Below are 18932 nucleotides of genomic sequence, written 5' to 3' on the forward strand. Positions count from 1 at the left end.
GAACTCACTCTGTAGACCAGGCTGGCCTCGAACTCAGAAATCCACCTGCCTCTGCCTCCCAAGTGCTGGGATTAAAGGTGTGCGCCACCACGCCCGGCTGACTGTTTCTTTTGTACCTACACTGAGACAGGGTGGGCCTACATCTCATCAGAACTACATGTGGAACTCAGACTTAAGTCCTTTGACCTGAAAGTCTGAAAATTCATACAAATTATTGTGCAGATCCCAACTAGAGAATCTACTGGAAGAGACCTCATTTGTTTTTTGCTTTTGAAATAGGGTCTTGTGTAGCCTAGGATAGCTTAGGAAAGACTAGCTGACCTTAAACTCTTGATTGTCCTGCCTCAACCCCTCTACTGCACAAAGTACAGAAATGTGCCTGCTTTTTGTTTTGTTGTTTTTGGTTTGTTTTTTTTTTAATGTGCCCATGACCCATTTTTTTTGTTTGGTTGGTTGTTTTGTTTTGTTTTATGTGGTGCTAGAGATCAAACCCAGGCCTTCATGCATACTGGGCAAGCACTCTATCAAACTGAGCTATGCCCCCAGCTTCTAGGCTTCCCGGGCCATTTATTTGGAGGAAAAGGATGGAAGGGAATCTGTTCCTCATTGGTTGGGACCTAGACGAACTAATTAAACTTTAATTCCATTACAAAATAATGGTCTCTAATGGGTTTGTTTCTGTTATCCCTTAGAGCAGTGATTTTCAACCTGTGGGTCATGACCTCTTTGGGGCTGCATATTAAGTATACTGAATATCAGATATTTACATTAGAATTGTAACAGTAGCAAAGTTACAGTTATGAAATAGCAACGAAGACAGTTTCATGGTTCGGGGTCACCACATGAAGAACTGTTTATTAAAGGGTCATGTAGGAAGTTCTGGAGGATGTTCTCAATGGATCTGGGGTGGGAGTGGTTCTCGTAAACTTCCATGTCATTCTCTGTTCTCTTTCCCTTTGGGTAAACTTCTGTGTCATTCTCTGTTCTCTTTCCCTTTGACTTCTCTCACCCCACAGGTTGAGGAGCCCTCAGGCATGTCAACATCTTGGCAGGACTCTGTGTCTGAGAGGCCACCCTACTCTTATATGGCCATGATACAATTTGCCATCAACAGCACTGAGAGAAAGCGTATGACCTTGAAGGATATCTACACTTGGATTGAGGACCACTTCCCTTACTTTAAGCACATTGCCAAGCCAGGCTGGAAGGTATTCTGTCACATAGCCAATGTCAAGGCCATTCTGGTCTGTTTTTCATGATGCTTTAGGTTGTGTCCTAATGAGAAAGAACAAAGGAGCACTGAGCCAATGGCCCTGAGATTAATGTCCTGTAACATCTAGTGGGCGGGGCCTTTTCCTTTCCTTTCTTGTTTTGAGACAGTCTCACTTCATGCTCTAAGCTGGCCTCAGTATAAACTTCCTGTTTCAACCTTGGGAGTAGATGGGACTGCAAGGGTATGCCACCTGCCCCCTGGCAAGCTGTGTCTTGGTTTTCATCTGATGCATGGGAACTCTAAGACAGATGCTTAGAAGTCTTTGTCAGGATCACACAGTGTGTGTGCGTGTGTGTGTGTGTGTGTGTGTGTGTGTGTGTGTGTGTGTGCGCGCGCGCGCGTGCGCCCGTGCTCGCGCACTTGGCTTACTTATATGCTCGTGGGAGAAGGAGTTTGTGTATTATGTGAGCATGCAAAGACAAGAGTACAGCTTGCTGGAGTTATTTCTCTTGCTGGGGGTTCAGGATGAGCTCAGGATGGCAGCAGGTGCCCACTTTTCAATCCCTTCCACTGAAAAGCTTGGATAGAAATGGACTTTGTCAGGCTGGAGCTCAGTGGCAGAGTTCTTCCCTGCCATGCATTAGAGCCTGGCTTTGAAGTGAGATTTGCCAGAAAGACTGACCTCGAACCAGCATGTGACCTTGTGTCCTCTCTGCTGCCTGTCCTGTGCTGCATGTCTGCAATGATGACACCAGGCCTACCAGAAACTCAGGCCACAGGTAGCAGTGCTGCCGTTGTATCTGATTCTCAGATTGGCACAGTCCAGTTTGAGATGGGATCTTGCTGGGTAACTGCATCTTCCTGCTTCCTCTTCCTGCGTTCCAGGCATATGGGCACTCACACCATGGCCAGGCATAGAGATGGTTTGTCCTGCTGCTGCTCTTGAGCCTTTAGTGTTTCTCTGTGGACTGTGCAGTGGACAGAGTCTTCTCTCTCTCCTGATGCCAGAGGGCATGATGTACTTCTGGAAATCACGGGGTTCTTGGCTGCCCAGCTTAGCCTGCCTCATTTTCCACACAGGTGTAAAGATCCTGTTTCGTGTTCTCTTCACCTGAGCCTTGTGCCGTGATAGAGAGCTGGGGTAGAGAGGGAGGCTTCCACCTAAGTCCTTCAGGGCCTGGACATAGGCCACAGCTGGTTTTTGTTGTTTTGTTGGTCACTAATTGGTGTGTGTTATGAATCTCTGTCTCCTTGAGTGTATGGCTGAGGTTAGCTCTGCAGTGTGGCATATCTCTGTAAAAGTAGTGGGAGATGCCCTGGCCCTTCCCAGCTCACTCTGAGAGCAAGGTTTCCAAAGCTAACTTAACTGATGACTGCGTATCTGTCTCTTTCAGAACTCTATTCGTCACAACCTTTCTCTCCATGACATGTTTGTTCGAGAGACATCTGCCAATGGCAAGGTCTCCTTCTGGACCATTCACCCAAGTGCTAATCGCTACTTGACATTGGACCAAGTGTTTAAGGTGAGTGTTCTTGTTTCATCTGGAGAGCCAATTGGGGATTTCTGAGCCTTCTGTAAAGAAGCAGCGTCTCTCCTGACTCTCTGACTGAGGGAGAGCTAGAAGCCAGTCACCCAATTAATGACTTGTGTAATGCCCTGAACAGACAACAGAGACCAGAGGGTAAAGAAAACTGTTCTGGTCTAAACAGTGGAGTCTTTCTCTAACTCCTCTGTTTAGTGTAGACACTTGTTACAATACAGTTTCCAGGTCTCTTACTTGGGGTTCTGATCTGTGAATCTGGGATAGGCCTAGTAATTTGGTGTGGCAGGGCATGGCATCTATGTGCGAGTGTAGAGGCCAGAGCAAGACCTTGGGTGTCTTTCTCTATCGCTCTCTTTATTCCCTTGGGATGGCTCTCTCGTGGAACCTGGAGCTACACTGGGGTCAGCAAACCCCTGCAATCCACCTATCTCCACCCCCACCCTCATAGCTCTGGGGTTATAGATGTGTGCAAGGCCTCCCTGGGCCTTTATTAATGTAGGTCCCGGGATATGAACTCAGATCCTTATGCTTGGTTCATCAAGATTGACCTATCTCTCCATCTTTGAAATTTGTATTTTCAGCTTTGCTCCGAAGGAAGCCCTTCTTTAAGTCTAGAGACCAAAAATGGAGCCATAAGCTCATGTTGTCAGAAAGAAAGTTGTTGTTTTGGGAGCTGCTAGGTACCCATAAGGATGCTGTTGCTGTACTGTTTGTTGTTCTGCAAGGGAAACAGTTTCCATGGTGTCCCCTGGACAGTAGGTTTCTTCCTAGTCTAGATTGACCACATTTGTGGTAACTTCATTTCATTTCTCTTCTTCGATGCCTGGCCGCCACCAGCCACTGGAACCAGGGTCTCCACAATCGCCCGAGCACTTGGAATCAGTAAGATTCTTTTCCTCTGGCTCGGGGCTTGGCCTTATTTCCCTTCACTGCTCAGCATGGCTTTAGTGGGCAGACGCTGTGACATGGGGAGGGGTCTGTGTTTGGCTCTGTGGCTGCTAACCCTGAACACAGTACCACAAAGGTCTGCCAAGCAGAGCAAAGTGGGCACTGCAAGGCCTGCCATCGCAAGGACAGGTGGGTGGCATGGGCCCTGCAGGCAGTAGCAGCAGCCTGTTCTCTCAGCGTGGCTTGTCTCTGTCTCTCAGATAGTTAACCGCATTTCCCTGGGGGTGGTGAATACCGCGGGACAGGCATAGCATTGTCCTGCCCTCCCTCGTTTGTCTGTTGTCCACCTTTCCCCTCAGCATGGCTTCATAGATTGTACCTACCTGCACCCATCATTCAAACCAGCTTTTCTTTTCTGGGTTTTTAGGCCAGAAAAGTTTCTGCATCAGCTCAGGTTGGTGGGGTTCTGCTTCTCCCCTTGCCTTACTAGTCCAGGTTTCTTTCTCTCCCAATAAGCAGCAGCAGAAACGACCCAATCCTGAGCTCCGTAGAAATGTGACCATCAAAACCGAAATCCCACTGGGCGCACGTGAGTATGGGGTGGGGGTGGGGGTGTCTCAGACCCATCCAATCCTGGTTTTGGGGCCTATCTTCAGGTTATGTTTCTAACTCAAAGAGAGTTTGAGTCCACAGTTGAACAGTGCCCCTGGAGTGGGAAGTAGTAGACCCCTAGCATTGCCTACCTCTGATCTCTTCTGCTTCCTCCTAGGGCGAAAGATGAAGCCTCTTCTCCCTCGGGTTAGCTCATACTTGGTGCCCATCCAGTTCCCAGTGAACCAGTCCCTGGTGCTACAGCCCTCAGTGAAGGTTCCCTTGCCTCTGGCAGCATCTCTTATGAGCTCAGAGCTCGCCCGTCATAGCAAGCGAGTCCGTATTGCACCCAAGGTGTTGCTATCCAGTGAAGGGATAGCCCCACTTCCTGCCACAGAACCACTGAAGGAGGAGAAACCCCTGCTTGGAGAAGGGCTGTTGCCTTTACTTCCTATTCAGTCCATTAAGGAAGAAGAAATGCAGCCTGGGGAAGACATACCACACTTAGACAGGCCTATCAAAGTGGAGAGCCCTCCCTTGGAAGAGTGGCCCTCTCCATGCGCATCACTCAAAGAGGAACTGTCCAACTCCTGGGAAGGTTCTTCCTGCTCTCCTACCCCAAAGCCCAAGAAGTCCTATTGTGGGCTCAAGTCCCCAACGCGGTGTGTCTCGGAAATGCTGGTGACTAAGCGAAGAGAGAAGAGGGAGGTGAGCCGATCCCGGAGGAAACAGCACCTTCAGCCACCCTGTCTGGATGAGCCTGAGCTGCTCTTTTCAGAGGACTCCAGCACGTTTCGGCCAGCTGTGGAGCTCCTGGCAGAGTCTTCCGAGCCTGCACCCCAGCTCAGCTGCTCTCACGAAGAGGGAGGACCTTTCAAGACCCCCATCAAGGAGATGTTGCCTGTCTCCTCCACTCCTAGCAAGTCTGTGCTCTCTAGAGACCCTGAGTCCTGGAGGCTCACACCTCCAGCCAAAGTTGGGGGGTTAGATTTCAGCCCAGTACGAACCCCCCAGGGTGCCTTTGGCCCTCTGCCTGACTCGCTGGGGTTGATGGAGCTGAATACCACCCCTTTGAAAAGTGGCCCTCTCTTTGACTCACCCCGGGAGCTCCTCAACTCGGAGCCCTTTGACCTTGCCTCTGACCCCTTCGGCAGCCCTCCGCCACCGCATGTGGAAGGCCCCAAGCCTGGCTCCCCCGAGCTGCAGGTTCCCAGCCTTTCAGCCAACCGTTCTCTGACAGAAGGCCTTGTCCTGGACACAATGAACGATAGCCTCAGCAAGATCCTTCTAGACATCAGTTTCCCTGGCCTGGAGGAGGATCCTCTGGGCCCTGACAACATCAACTGGTCTCAGTTCATCCCTGAGCTGCGATAGAAGCAAGGTCTTGCTCTTGCCACTCAAGCCGCCTACTATCCTGGCACTTGTGTGGCTCGGTGTACCCCAAGCCGCCTGAGGGAAGCTAGCAGGCAAGGGCTGAGCTGTGCCCTTTGACCTAATTATGTCAAGATGATAGCCACATCTAAGCCACGGCTGGGACCTATGCGAGCAATAGGATCTCCCAGAGTCCGAGTCCTCCACTCCCTGCTGGCAAGTGAAGTGGGTGTGACGAGCCTAGAGGACCAGGAAGTGCCCGTTAGTCACTCGTTGCTCCTGGCAGGGTAACCCTTATAAATGGTGTCAGTTCCCCAAGTTGTCCTGTAATTATAAATGTAAGCATATTTCCTTAGCTCATTATCCAGAGATGGCCAGGATGAGTAGGGGACGGGGTTGCACTTTGCTTGTGGCCTCTGGGGGAAGGACCTGCAGTGCAGTCTCTCCACACTCGTGGGTTCTGCTATAGGCTGCTAGACACACAGGTTGCCATGCCAGGGTCCTGCTTACTGCCCTTTCCTCACAGCTCCCCATGTCTCCAAGCCAGTGGTACTGCATGAAGAAATCCTGCTGTAAAAGCCTATTGGATTTGGCTGTAGGGGGATGGGTGTGCCTGAAGCAAAAGCATGGGTACTCACAGGAGTCCCCTTAGGCCTTTCTCTGATAGTGTTCCCAATCATGCCAGGGAGTCTGCCATTGAGATCTCAGGCTGAGGCCTGAGAAGGAGAAAATGATGCCTGGCTTCCTTAGCTTGCACCTGAGCTTTGCAAAAAACCACCCTAGACCCCACTCTACAAGCTACACAACAACACTACTGTAACTACCTACTAAATAAAGCTCGTGGCCCTGGTCTTGGAATTGAGCGAGAGGTGGGGCCTGGGGGTGATGGGCAAGGCCTGCCCCTGCTGCACAGGCCTTTCACACCCTTCTCTCCCGCACCCTTCCTTCTCGGACTCTGAGGTTGCCAGCTTTGTCTGTTGTGATGCTTCATATCTATAATCTCAGCCTTTGAGAGGTAGAGGCTGGAGGATCAGCCCTCTCTGCTACATGAGATCCTGCCCAGACTCCAGTTCCCACTGTTCCCTGCCCTGCCCACTTCTTCCTTGCCACCCCAGACCTTGTTCCATGGGACCAGACTCTGACTTATGTCCTTGTTGATCCCTTGGTAACAACAGCAGTTATAGTCCTCCAATTCCCTCCCATTCCATTCAACATTTAGGCCTGAAAGCTGAAACTGCTGCAGGTGTCTCATTACCACCTCTATCCCAGCTCCATGCTCGGGAGCCAGCCCCCTTCCTACTCCCGCACCTTCCCAGGCAAGGCTCTCCCTGAGCAGCTCCTGTTACCAAGTTTGTAACCAGAACTGACAGCCAAAAGCATCAGGGACTGAGGAGCCTCCCAGGACAGGCAAGGGCCTCCTCCCAGCAGCACCAGTCAGGAAGCATCACCATAGCAACCCGAGCAGCAAACAATGGTACCAGAAAGGGCTTTCCTCCAAAGCCTCCTCTCCTAGCTCTGTGGCTCAGAGGAAGAATGGCCAACATCCTGAAGAAAACATCCCTCCAAAAGCCAAGCCAGAGCCAAGTCTCTCGTACCAGGGAGCCTTTCCTGAAGGTAGAGTGGGGCCCAACAATGCAGCCAGCCTTTCAGGTTGTCCTGAGCAGTAGGCTCTCAGGTACATTCGCTGTCCCCTGCTTTCATCCTGTGGTACCCTAAGTTGGAGCTCAGAACAGAGAGAAGGAGCCTGGCCAACAGGTTAAAGAGGCCTTATCTAAAGGACTTGGGATCAGAAATGTGCTTAGCTCTGGGATTTATTTTTGGATTTTGGAGTATGTGTATGTATGTCTAACTATCTTGGGCAAGGACCCCAAACTTAATATAAAATTCCTTTGTTTCATATGTACCTCGTACACAGCCTGAAGGTGATTTAATGCATGCAGTATTTTTAGGATGTCTATGATTTGACAAAGGTCAAATGTGTAATTTTCCACTTGAGACCCCATGCCTTTGCCCCGGGGTGGGGGTGGGGATTTTTTTTTTAGCATTTGTGATACAACATTTTCAGATTTTAGGGGTTTTCATTTTATTGAGGTAGTCTTGTTATGTAGCTCAGGCTAGCTGGATACTATTAGCCTGCAGTATCTCTGCCTCAACCTTCCCAAGGGCTGGCAGTATAAATCTGCCATTATGACCAGTTTTGGCTTTGTTTGTTTAATTTTGAGACAGAACCTCCCTGTATAGCTCTGGTTGAAATGCACACCTGGACCAGGTTATTGCCAACCCTGTGGAACGATGCCTCCTAACTGGAGTTACAAGTACTTACTGTCATGCCTGGGACAGACTGGGCATCACAGACCTATCCTCTTGTAGAAGACTTTACTTTTAGCATTCTCCAGCCTGCTGCACAGGGGTACATGTGAGACCTCGCCTCACAAAACCAGAAGGGAGGAAGGGAAGGAAGGAAGGAGAGGACAAACATGCAAGCGGGCCAGTAAGTCGGCTCAGGTGCTGAGGTCAGTTGCTGTGCCTGACAGCCTGAGTTCCAGCTCTAGAACTCACATGGTGGAAGAACAGACTCCTACAAGCTGTCCTCAGGCCTCCACATGCATGCTATGACATGTGCATGTGTTCACACACGCACTAGGTTTTTTGTTTTTAAGAAGTAAGACTTGGGGATAGTACCGAAGAAACTGGTGGGGGTATTGGAGTGAGGAGAGCCCTAGAGAGGCTGAGAGAGAGGGACATTTCTGTCCTGGGCTGACTATGAACAAGCTCTTCGCCGTGTTTCACATAGCTAAGTACACTGAGTTTGAACACAGCTTAAATCCAAACTCTCCTATTCAGTTGAGACCTTGTGTGAATTCCTTACCGCAACAGGGTCTTTCCACATGTGACATAGGGACTTGTCAGTTTTCTACTGCTGTGACAAGATACTTGTGGTAACTCAAAAGACGGGTCACCTGGGCTCCTGGTGTGTGGTCATGTGGCCTTGCCGCTCTAGACCTGTGAGGCAGCAAATGGAGGAAGAGTTTGGAAAGAGACAGGAAGGACCGAGGGTCCCACTGTCCCCCTTAAGAGCATGTCCCCAGTGGCCTAACTTCCACTAAGCCCTCAACCTTCTACTACCTCCCAATTGGTCCTTAGACTGCAACCAAGCCTTTTACAGAGGCCTTTGAAGGACACTTACACAAACCATAGAAGAATTTGGATATTTGCTCATGGGGTGTAGGGAAAAGGGAAAGAACATTCTAGATTCTTTGTAGACCAACTGACCTTTAGTGAGATATGAGGGAAGATGCCCATGGCAGCACAGATAATAAGTAGACTCTGGCACAGAAAGGTACCTGGCCCTCCTTTTGGGAAATTGCCTAAGGTGTCTCCAGGACCAGGAAAGGGGAAGGTAGGCTCCTAGAATGGCCGGCATGGGTCATCCCCTAGGCACAATGTGTCTACAGGGACACATAAGAGGACATCGGAATGGAGGTGAGTGGTGAAGAGTGAAAGTTGATAATCATCCAGAGCAAGGACATTTGCCACCAAACCTGAACCCGAGTTCGGTTCTCCAGAAATGGTGAGAGGAGTGGCTTCTGTAAGTTGTCTTCAGACCTTCACATACTACATCACACCCCCAGACACATACACTAAATAAAACATTAAAATGTTTAAGCAAGTCGGGGCTAGAGATGCCCAATTTTTAAAAACACTACTTGGTCTTCAGAGGACCCAGGCTCCCAGCACCTACGTTCATGGTTGTTCATAACCATCTCTTTAAATATACACAAATATGTATGTATGTGTATATTTATATGATGTGAAAGTTGAGAGAATGGGAACTCAAAGCCAAAATGTGATCAGTGGAGAATGAGATTTGCTAAGTCTGTGGAACTCATGAAGGATAGACAGTAACTTCTGGATTGTGCAATTACCTGCCTCATTCAAACACAATACCTCAGAAGCAAAACAAAGGGAAGAAAGACTTATTTGGGCTCACAGTTCAGGACTAGTCATGGCGAAAGCTTACAGCTTTCTGCTTTTTTATTCCGTTTAAGACCCCTGCCCATGCCACGGTGGCGCCAGTCAATGCAGCTCTTTCCACCTCAGTAACCTAATCCAGGTAGTAGTCCCTTTCACGTGTGCCAGAGGCTCTCATCCTACGGATCCTAGAACCCGTCAAGCTGACAGAGACAACTCAGTTTGTAAGTACTTGCTATGCAAGCATAAGGAACAAAGTTCAGTCCTGAGAACTCATAGGGAAAAAAAAAAAAAAAAAAAAAAAAACCTTTGCATAGGGCTAGAAAAACGGCTCGGTGGTTAAGAGTATTTGCTGTTCTTGCAGAGGACCTAGATTGGATGCCCTGTACTCTCAGGGCAGCTCACAACCTTTTTAACTCCATTGGATCCCCTGGATTCTGATCTCTGAGGTTACCACACACAGTACACACATTTATTTTGCAAGCAGAACACTCATAAAATAAAATATTTTTATAAGTAATTTTCTTCTAAGGTTTAGCATAGTAGCACTTATAATCCCAGGGCTGGGGACTGGGGCGGGGAGAGGTGGCTTCTTAAGGCTCCATGGCCAGTCAGTGTAGCCATATGAGTATTTCTCAGAGATGCCCTGTCTCAAAAAACAAAACAAGATGGATGGCCGATGAGGAGCCACATCCAAAGCTGTCTTCTGACTTCCACACATATATACATGTGCACATGCGCCCACAGGAAATGTACATGTGTGCACACAAATTCCTGAGAGAGTGGGAATGGAGAGCTGCCTCCCTGTGGGGACCATCTAATCCTGATGAGGCCGGAGTTGGAGGAGGCTGGCAGCTTGTACCTGAGAGAAAGCAGAGCACCACTGCCATATCCTGGTTCTCTGCTGGCACAGCCATGTTAGGCTCCCTTTCATGTCTCCCTAGATGATCCATGCCAAAGAATCCTCCCCAACCTATCAGACTTGGACTCAGCGCGAGTTCCTCCTCCCCAAAGAGACCAGGGAGTTCCCGGGCTTCACCCTGCAAGACTACCACAAGCTGGCCCTGAAGCAGCCACCATGCACAGAGATAAAGTCCAAGGTGCATCACCGGATGCTCTATCCTTGCAAGGATGCAGCGGAGCACACCTGGGGCTTTCACACATGGCTTGATGTGGGACGTTTGCCTGCTACCTTTCCCACCAGACCAGACATACCCTATGACAGCAACGTCTGGCGCCATTTGACTCACTCCAATGCCCACCGTCTCCCTGCTGCGCAGCCTGGCATCCCTCCGCCCTCCTGGATGGGCCCACACAGCTTCCTGTCCTTCATCAGTGCTAGCCCCATCGTCGTGGACTTGAAAAGAAGGAAGCAGATAATTGTAAGAACAGTGAAGGAGCTGAAGGAAGTGGAGAAACTCAAGCTGAGGAGCGAACTAAGGGCCCCTCCCCTCGATGCCAATGGCAATATCCTACCTCCGCCAAACTTCAAGAAGTAAGCTCACCCCTTCTCAGACAGTGATTCTGCCCACATGCCTGTGCCCCCTCCCTCCTCTCCCCGGTCCTGTTTCTGCTATCTAATTTGCTTCTCCAACTTTCCCACTCGTGGCTACCTGCGCCTTTTTCTTTTGTGTGGCTGGAACCCATGGTCTTGCAAATGCTTTGCAAGTGTTCTGCCGTGGAGGGCACATTCCCGACTGCTTCCTGAAAGTAACTGACCACATGCTGTGACATGGGAAAAATAGCCAGTGGAAAGGCCCTTTATTATTTAACTATAAATGGAGAGAGGGTACTATGGATTTAACATCTGCTTAGCCTGGGGATGCTGAGAAATGTAATTTAGTCCCTGCTTTCAAAAGATAGAAAGAGACAACTACCAAAACCTTACTGAACCTACAAAGCACTGAAGTGTGTGTGAGAGAGAGGGTGTGTGTCATTATTACATTTCTTTTGTTTCATTGAGGCAGTATCTCTCATTTAGTCTACGCTGGCCTTGATTGGCAATTCTCCTGCCTCAGTCTCTTGAGTGCTAGGATTACATATGCATACCATCATGGCTGCCTACCTTTTTTTTCTTTTTTAAGTTTTTAAATAAATTATGTGTATGGGCGCTTCGCCTGTATGCATGTCTGTACACCACAAGCATGCCTACCTAGTACATGAGAAAGTCAGAAAAGGCTGTGGATCTCTGGAACTGGAGTTTCAAACAATTGAAAGCAGCCCTGTGGGTGCTAGGAAATGAGCCTGTAACCAGTGCTCTTAACCACCAGCCTTCTTGCTCCAGACCCTTTCCTTCCTTTCTTTCTTCCTTTCTTTCTTCCTTCCTTCATTTCTTTCTTTCTCTCTTTCTTTTGTTTTTAAAGATCTATTCATTTATTTTTATTTATATGAGTACACTGTAGTTGTCTTCAGACACACCAGAAGAGGGCATCAGATCCCATTACAGATGGTTGTGAGCCACCATGTGATTGCTGGGAATTGAACTCAGGACCTCTGGAGCAGTCAGTGCTCTTAACTGCTGGGCCATCTCTCCAGCCCTCTTTCTTTCTTTCTTTCTTTCTTTCTTTCTTTCTTTCTTTCTTTCTTTCTTTCTTTCTTTCTTTCTTTCTTTCTCTCTTAACAAGGAGAATACAGAAGGTATTCCATTCCTGAGGCATGAGAGTATTAAACCCCCAGTAAATCCCTTTTTTTAAAGCTGGAGTCTCATGTAACCACAACTGGCCTTTAACTCATCAGTCTCCTGCCTTCACTTCCCAAGTGGTGGGCAGGCATGTGCCACCACATCTGGCCTTCAAAGTTCATTTTTAACAGAGAAAGCAGAAATGAAACCTGGGGTCAGAATGAAGTCCCAAGATGATCATTCAGACACTGGTTTGGTTTCTCCAGGCTCAGTCATTGAAGGAGGATCATGAACACTTGCTGCACTGGGTAAGGATGAAATGGTTGTCAGTATGGAACAGGTACGCACCAGGTTAGAGTGCAGCCTGGTGGGGCGACACCTGCTTACATGCTCAGGGCTCTGGGGTCTATCCTCCACAGAGAAGGGAAAGATGGGAGAAAGAAACTGAACCAAAGCCAAGTGTTATCTTGTCAGAAGGAGAGGAGGGTGGATGCATGAGGTGCCGTCTCTGACCCCAAAAGGTTAATAATAGGCAAGCTGATGATCCCTGGAGGAGAGAGACTTCCTTTGAGGCCACTGCCAAGGAGCTTGTGCTTCTCTATCCCAATGAAATACACTGGGTCATGCACCTTGGTTGGGAAGAAGGGGTCCCTAGAAAAGGAGGACAAGAAAGGGTCTTGAGAGTGAGTGTCACCCAAAAACATTACATACAGAAATGGAATACAATGAAACCCCTTCTGTATAATATACGGTAAGAAAAACATTAGAAATTTGATGTTGCAGAAAGTCTTGGGCGGGAAGGACTAATATGGGCTTAGAGTGTCCCCCTCCACCCCTCGATTAGAAACAGAAACCAGGGCTAAGGCGGGAAGGTTAGAAGGCCTTCAGAAGGTTACAGGGGAGGGGTTTGAACCATCCCGGCTCAGCTAGAGTGGTCCCAGCAGAGAGACATTAGAGGGGATTGTTTGGGAATTACACAGTTCCTCTCATGCCTGTCCCTCATAGGGAGGGGTGTGTGTGTGTGTGTGTGTGTGTGTATGTGTGTGTGTGTGTTTATAGGTACTCATGGAAGCCAGAAAGGGACACTGGAGCTGGAGTTACAGGATTCTGTGAGCCCCTGACATAGATGCTGGGATCTGAACTCTGCTTTTCTTTAGCATGTGCAAGGCCAGGTCCCACCTCCAGCTCACACACAGGCACTTATGTGGACATAGCTCAGGGGATGAGCACTTGCTGTGAAGGCACAAGGACCCAAGCCTGACTCCTCAGCACCTGTGTAGAAAAAGCTGGGTGCAGCCATGCACACTCGTAACCCCATCGTTGGATGATGGAGACTGGCAGATTCTGGGAACTCACTGGTCAGCCAGCCTTGGGGAGATGTTAAGTTTCAGACTCAGTGAGAGACTCTTTCTCAAGGGAGTAAGGCAGGAAGCAAAGGAGCAGGGCACTGGTGGCTTTTTCTAGCCTTTGCACCAGCACCTGCACACTCATATGCACACACCACACACATGTACCATACACACGTGTGCATATCCACATATAATTTTTAAAATATGGCACCAGAGGTTAGCAACTTTTTGAGGTGAGTCACCTTGGGGACCCTGGCTTTCTCTGCTGTCCATACACGGTGACTAGTGTGTGTCATATAGGCATTTTTCAGAAAGAGTCACAATTGTGTGGGATATGATGGTACATGCTTAGATTCTGGCACTTTGGAGAGACCAAGGCAAGAGGATCAGGAGTTCACGGCCATCTTTGGCTACATAGTAAGTTTGATGCCAGCCTGGGCTACATGAGACCCTCTTTCAGAAAAGAGGGTGGGTAGGTGCATAGGGTCAGTTAGTTGACAGAGTGCTTACCAAGCATGCATGAGGTCCTAGGTTCAGTGCTTTGCCCCACATAAACTGGGCGTGATCTGGGCTATATGAGAGTTTATGTTAATCCCTAGGACTCTGGATAGAAACTCAAGGTCATATACATGTTTGGCAAGGTTTCTACAGCTGGGCTACATCCCTGGGAAATTTCTTTTTAAAAATTACAGGAGTGGGAACTTGGGTCAGGAATAGTTTCTTGCCTACCATGCAAGAGGCTCGAAGCAGCAACCAGGGTTATCTGCTGAGCACAAAGCCCATTGAAGCACAGAAAATCTGCTACTATTCAACAGGGTTGTTGTTTTGTTTTTAAGTCAATTTGCTACTGTTCAATTTAATACTACAAGCCAGCAAAGAAGAGGAAGCCATCTCCTACACTACGCTGAGTTCGGCGGTCTTCCTGTATACACTGCATTAGTAGAATAGGGGAGATGTGATGAACAGCTGGAATCTAGACAGAACCCTGAAATAGTCAGGCAGGGTGGTAGAAACCTGTGATCTCAACACTCTGAAGGTGGGGCAAGAAGATGTCAAAATGGAGACCAGCATGGACCACGTACTGAGATGGAAAGAAGGATGAAGAAAGCCAAGAACAGATAACTGGGTTAGAGTGTAGCCCAGTGATGGAGTGCTGACCACGCACACACAGGCTGGGTCCTGGGTTCGATCCCTAGCACTACATAGAGATATAAAAAGAAGCTAGGAGAGGGGCTGGAGAGATGGCTCAGCAGTTAAGGGCACTGGAGTACAATGCCCAGCACCCACATGGCAGCTCACAGTCATCTGAAAGTCTTGTCTGAGGGGATCTCACTCCCTCTAATGACTCCCACTGATAACCATGCTAACAAGTAGTTACACGCCGGCAAGACGTTCACACACCTAAAATAGCAAAATTAATATAATAAAATATGTAATAAAAAACAAATTTAAGAAAAAAATCAGGTGCTTTCTATACAATTGTGCAAAGGATGAGAGGTGTTCAGCTTAGACACTGTGGCTCGTGTTAAAATGCACATGTGGCATACAGCCTGATCCCCGAATAGCTGGTAGAAATCATCATCTCTCCTTCTCTCCCTACCATGCCTAGCTCCCTCCCTTGACTTCTGTTGTTTCTGAACCACTTTCCCAACAGGTCCCAGTACATATCTACTGGTGGAAGGCTTGTGCCTTGGGGCCTCCAGTTCCCACCCAACCCAATTCCCAATAACGTCTGCAAGAGCTGGCCCTGCCCAAATCGTCAACCTCATTACCAGGAAAAGGTCCTGAAACTGGCTCGGCTGCCCACCGTGCCCCTGAGCGAAGACCTTGTGAGGGACTACCAAGGCCTGATAAAAGATCGGCTTGCCCGGCCTGTTCACTACCTATCCAAGGCACGACCCGCTAAAACACCAGAAGAAAAGTGGAAAAGGAGACCTGGATGTGTCTGAAAGAGAAGACCATGGTGGGCTTTAGGGTTTGCAGCAGCCTAGCCTCCTTCAGCAAGAGACCCCAGGAGACCGAGGACTCTGGGCCTACAGAACAACCTTTCAAATATCCTCCAGCCTCGTGCCACCTCTGTATCAGGCTTCTGGAGACATTACTGACACTAGAATTGTTCTGTGTTTTTTCTTGGAAGACTCATCATGGTGTGGGAGAATTGGGGCAGGGTGAGAGGGCAAGGCAGCTAGAATACCTGTGGGTTCCAGCTCTCAAGAATAAAGTGGAAAGGGATGTGTGGGGTTGGGGGCGTGGTAAGAAATGTGAGCAAGGAATTGCAGGCTGGGGATATAGCTCAGTAGTAGAGCACTTGTCTAACAAGGGTGAAGTCCTAAGTTCAATTCCTATCATATACAAAAAAAAAAATAAGTTGTCTCTATTCTCAGAACACATTCAAAATGACACCGAGATTGGTTAGAGGTCAGTGAATGTCTCAGGCAAAAATTTAACCTCATTGTCATCTCCTCCGTGGACTATCAGATGCCTGGACGGAGACCAGACACAACTGTTTGGGTCGTTCTAATGCTGCTTGTAAGTTCCCCTGCGGGATTTGATGGCAGATGGTGCGGGAGACAGGAGAATTGGGCCTGAGTAAGGGAGCCAATCAGCAGGGCAAGGGTGGAATGAATTAGGTACTGAAGGTGAAAGGTGTAGGGGTCACAGAGCCCCTGTGCTCACTGATAAGCCCTAGGGAACCTGAAATGTTAAACGTATAGGGTTGTCTCTTCAAAGCAAGAGATGTATAAAGTGTTTTCTGCCCAGAAGGCTGGTTAACAGCCTGGTACCCTTTGCACTAGTCTGTGTGGCTGAGACAACATCCTCCCCCAAACCCTTATCACCTTCTCGTTCTTCTCAGTTACTCTATAGGATTATCCCATCTTTAGAGATGGTATCCCTTGTACTTTACAAAGTTTTGATGCTGTCATGTCTTTAGCTCTGTTGTGTACACAGGACTGAGTTAGTTTTCACCAAAAAAATTCTTCACCCAATTGTGCTGTGCTTAAATATGCCTAAATTAAACTACTCGGGGTCAGACTCCCAAAGTTTGAACCAGCACCAGCTACTGTGTCGTGTTGAATATCAAACTGACTGTCTTCCCCTCAGAAAGCATCAGTCTGTTGGCTGTGGTGTCTCAGAGAGCCCCCACAGAAAGCCACCAGTCATCTAAGGGATCTCAGGGCCTCGGGCCTGAGTGGCTGTTGACTGCAGAGGCCTGGGTCAGAGACAAGACTTGAAGTGGAGGCCCGCAAAAGGCAAGAACCAGGAATCTTCTGTGACTGGGGTGCAGGTAGCAAAGCCTGGTGGGAAGGCCAGGATGAGTAGCTACAGGGAGAGAAATCAAATGGTGGGGGACCCTCCCTTAGCGCCTCCCTTAGCATATTCTCAAGTGGGTTGCCTGCTCAAGCTGGCCTTCTGCCCGTTTGCCCACCAATCTGACTCCACTTATCTTTTGTTCAAAATATTTTACTTTTCCTTACGTGTTTATGTGTGTTTGTGTGTGGCTTTGTGCATGTGCGTTCTAAATGCATCTAAGTGCATCTGTGCCCACAGAGCCCACAAGAGGGCATCGGATCCTCTGGGGGCTGGAGTTAGAGGCAGTTGGGGACTGCCTCATACGGACGGGTGCTGAGAACTGAACTGGGGTCTTCTGGAAGAACAACAAGCACGCTTAACCGCAGAGCCATCTCTCTAAGCCCCTCTAAAGCTCCACAGGCACTTGGCATTTGAACCACCACAGAGCTTAGCTAGCACTGGCTCAACCCCCCCCCCCCCGCAGCTGTGAGCCCTGTGTGAAAGTAACCTCTCCCCTCTGGATTCTGGGTTTATTTTCTACAATGGAAACCACTAGGCTATAAATACCTGGGATAAAGAAAATAATGTTGAGTGAAGTTCTTGCCAGGCACTGGCATAGTGTAGGCCTTCTAAATGAATCTCTGCCATCGTCCACAGAATAAACTAACTATTATGAGGAGCAGGGTACTGATAAACACTACAGTGAAGATACAACTGGAAACCACCACAAGCACAAGAGACTGCATAATAGATGAGGCCCGGGATGGGCAAATTCACAGAAAAAGTAGAGAAGCACCAGGGGCTTGTGGGAGGGGCCAGGGGTTATTGTTTAATGTGCACAGAATTCCTGTTGGGATGATGAAGAAATGCTGATATCAGATAGTGATAATGGCATCATAATGTGGGGAGTGTTGTTAATGCCCACGACTCTCACACTTAAAACAGGTAAAAATGATCAATTTTGTGTGCGTGCTTTACCAGAATGAAAAGTAATTTTGAGCCTCAGGAACAAGTTATTGGAGTGGGCCAGCTGTGACTCGCAAGGCTGCAGGGAGGAAGAAGACACACATGGAAGTCAGTCATGCACACATGGAAGTCACGCACGTGGCAACAGGCAGCTTTAGAAAAAGAGTAAGGGAGCAAGGAGCTTCAGATGGGAGCCAGCTGTGGTGCTGCACACCTTTAATCCCAGAACCCAGGAGGCAGGAGCAGGTGGATCTCTCTGAGTTCCAGCCTGGTCTCAGACAGGCCTGCAGACCCAGTGAACCCCAAAGCTACTTAGCTCCCCACAATGACATTTTTTTTTTTCGAGACAGGGTTTCTCTGTGTAGCCCTGGCTGTCCTGGAACTCACTCTGTAGACCAGCCTGGCCTCGAACCCAGAAATCCACCTGCCTCTGCCTCTCAAGTGCTGGGATTAAAGGCGTGGGCCACTACTGCCCAGCCTCACAATGACATTTTTGCAAAAGAAAAACATTATGCTAAGTGAAAGCAGCCAGATACAAAAGGTCACAAATGACTGGCTAGGATTTAGAAGCTTGGTCCCCAGTGTGGCACTATGAACAGTGGGGGATCTTTAAGAGATGGGGCCTGATGGGGGCTTATTAGGTTGTGGGCATAGCCCCTCCCCACAGGACGAACAAATGCTGGTCTCATAAAGTATATGTTAGTCTCTAGAAAGCAAGCTGTTATAAAGGAGCAAGACCAGTCCACACCATTCTCTGGCTTTGTAGTGTCTGTGCCGCCTTCTCACGTCTGTCCCGCCCCAAGAGAGCATATCATCCACGTGACAGACAAGAGTCCTCACCAGAGTGAAATAACTGTTAGATCCATGTTTTGATTTTAAATCGTGTGTGTGTGTGTGTGTGTGTGTGTGTGTATGTGTGTGTATGTGTGTGTGTGTGTGTGTGTGTGTGTGTGTGTGTTCGGAGGAGGACTTGTGTAGTCTATTCTCTTCTTCCACCAAGTGGGCCCTGGAGATTGAACTCAGGTCTTTAGAACTGGCAGCAAGTGACTATCACTGAGCCATCTTGCTGGCCCAGTAGTGTATTCTTGAATATCCAGAACTATGGCACCTCTCACCGTACCCCATCC

The 18932-nt window shown here is 48.6% G+C and overlaps 2 protein-coding genes across 4 annotated transcripts in view; both read left to right on the forward strand.

Moving 5' to 3' along the window:
* Foxm1 (forkhead box M1) overlaps positions 1–7510 on the forward strand; it is a 10251-nt gene extending 2741 nt beyond the window's left edge. The window contains exons 3-7 of one of the 2 annotated variants that reach the window (XM_029535336.1): positions 1017–1208; positions 2608–2736; positions 3595–3639; positions 4165–4234; positions 4415–7510. In XM_029535336.1, the coding sequence (XP_029391196.1) occupies positions 1017–1208; positions 2608–2736; positions 3595–3639; positions 4165–4234; positions 4415–5610 (1632 nt within the window). In that variant the 3' untranslated portion in view covers positions 5611–7510. Of the gene's footprint in view, positions 1–1016; positions 1209–2607; positions 2737–3594; positions 3640–4161; positions 4235–4414 lie in introns of both variants that reach the window. The other variant, XM_021190163.1, reaches the window with a different exon arrangement.
* Tex52 (testis expressed 52) lies at positions 7084–15653 on the forward strand. Of its 2 annotated transcripts, none has more exons than XM_021190167.1 (3): positions 7084–7221; positions 10524–11074; positions 14260–14984. In XM_021190167.1, exons 1-3 carry the CDS (start codon positions 7141–7143, stop codon positions 14381–14383), a joined length of 756 nt encoding a protein of 251 aa, XP_021045826.1. In that variant the 5' UTR covers positions 7084–7140; the 3' UTR covers positions 14384–14984. The 2 variants fall into 2 exon arrangements, with proteins under 2 accessions (XP_021045826.1, XP_021045825.1); XM_021190166.1 differs by lacking the exon at positions 14260–14984 and adding an exon at positions 15203–15653 and having other exon boundaries at positions 7138–7221.
* The last annotated feature ends 3279 nt before the right edge of the window (positions 15654–18932 follow it).

Source organism: Mus pahari, chromosome 2 (genome assembly GCF_900095145.1).
Source record: "Mus pahari chromosome 2, PAHARI_EIJ_v1.1, whole genome shotgun sequence".
Classification (NCBI taxonomy): Eukaryota; Metazoa; Chordata; class Mammalia; order Rodentia; family Muridae; genus Mus; species Mus pahari.

Bases quoted from the DNA above. Each gene is read 5' to 3' on its own strand.
- Tex52 (XM_021190166.1), top strand. From the start codon at position 7,141: ATGGCCAACATCCTGAAGAAAACATCCCTCCAAAAGCCAAGCCAGAGC. The intron at 7,222-10,523 runs GTAGAGTGGGGC...ATGTCTCCCTAG, and splicing joins CCAGGGAGCCTTTCCTGAAG to ATGATCCATGCCAAAGAATC. The intron at 11,075-15,202 runs GTAAGCTCACCC...CTTTCCCAACAG, and splicing joins CCTCCGCCAAACTTCAAGAA to GTCCCAGTACATATCTACTG.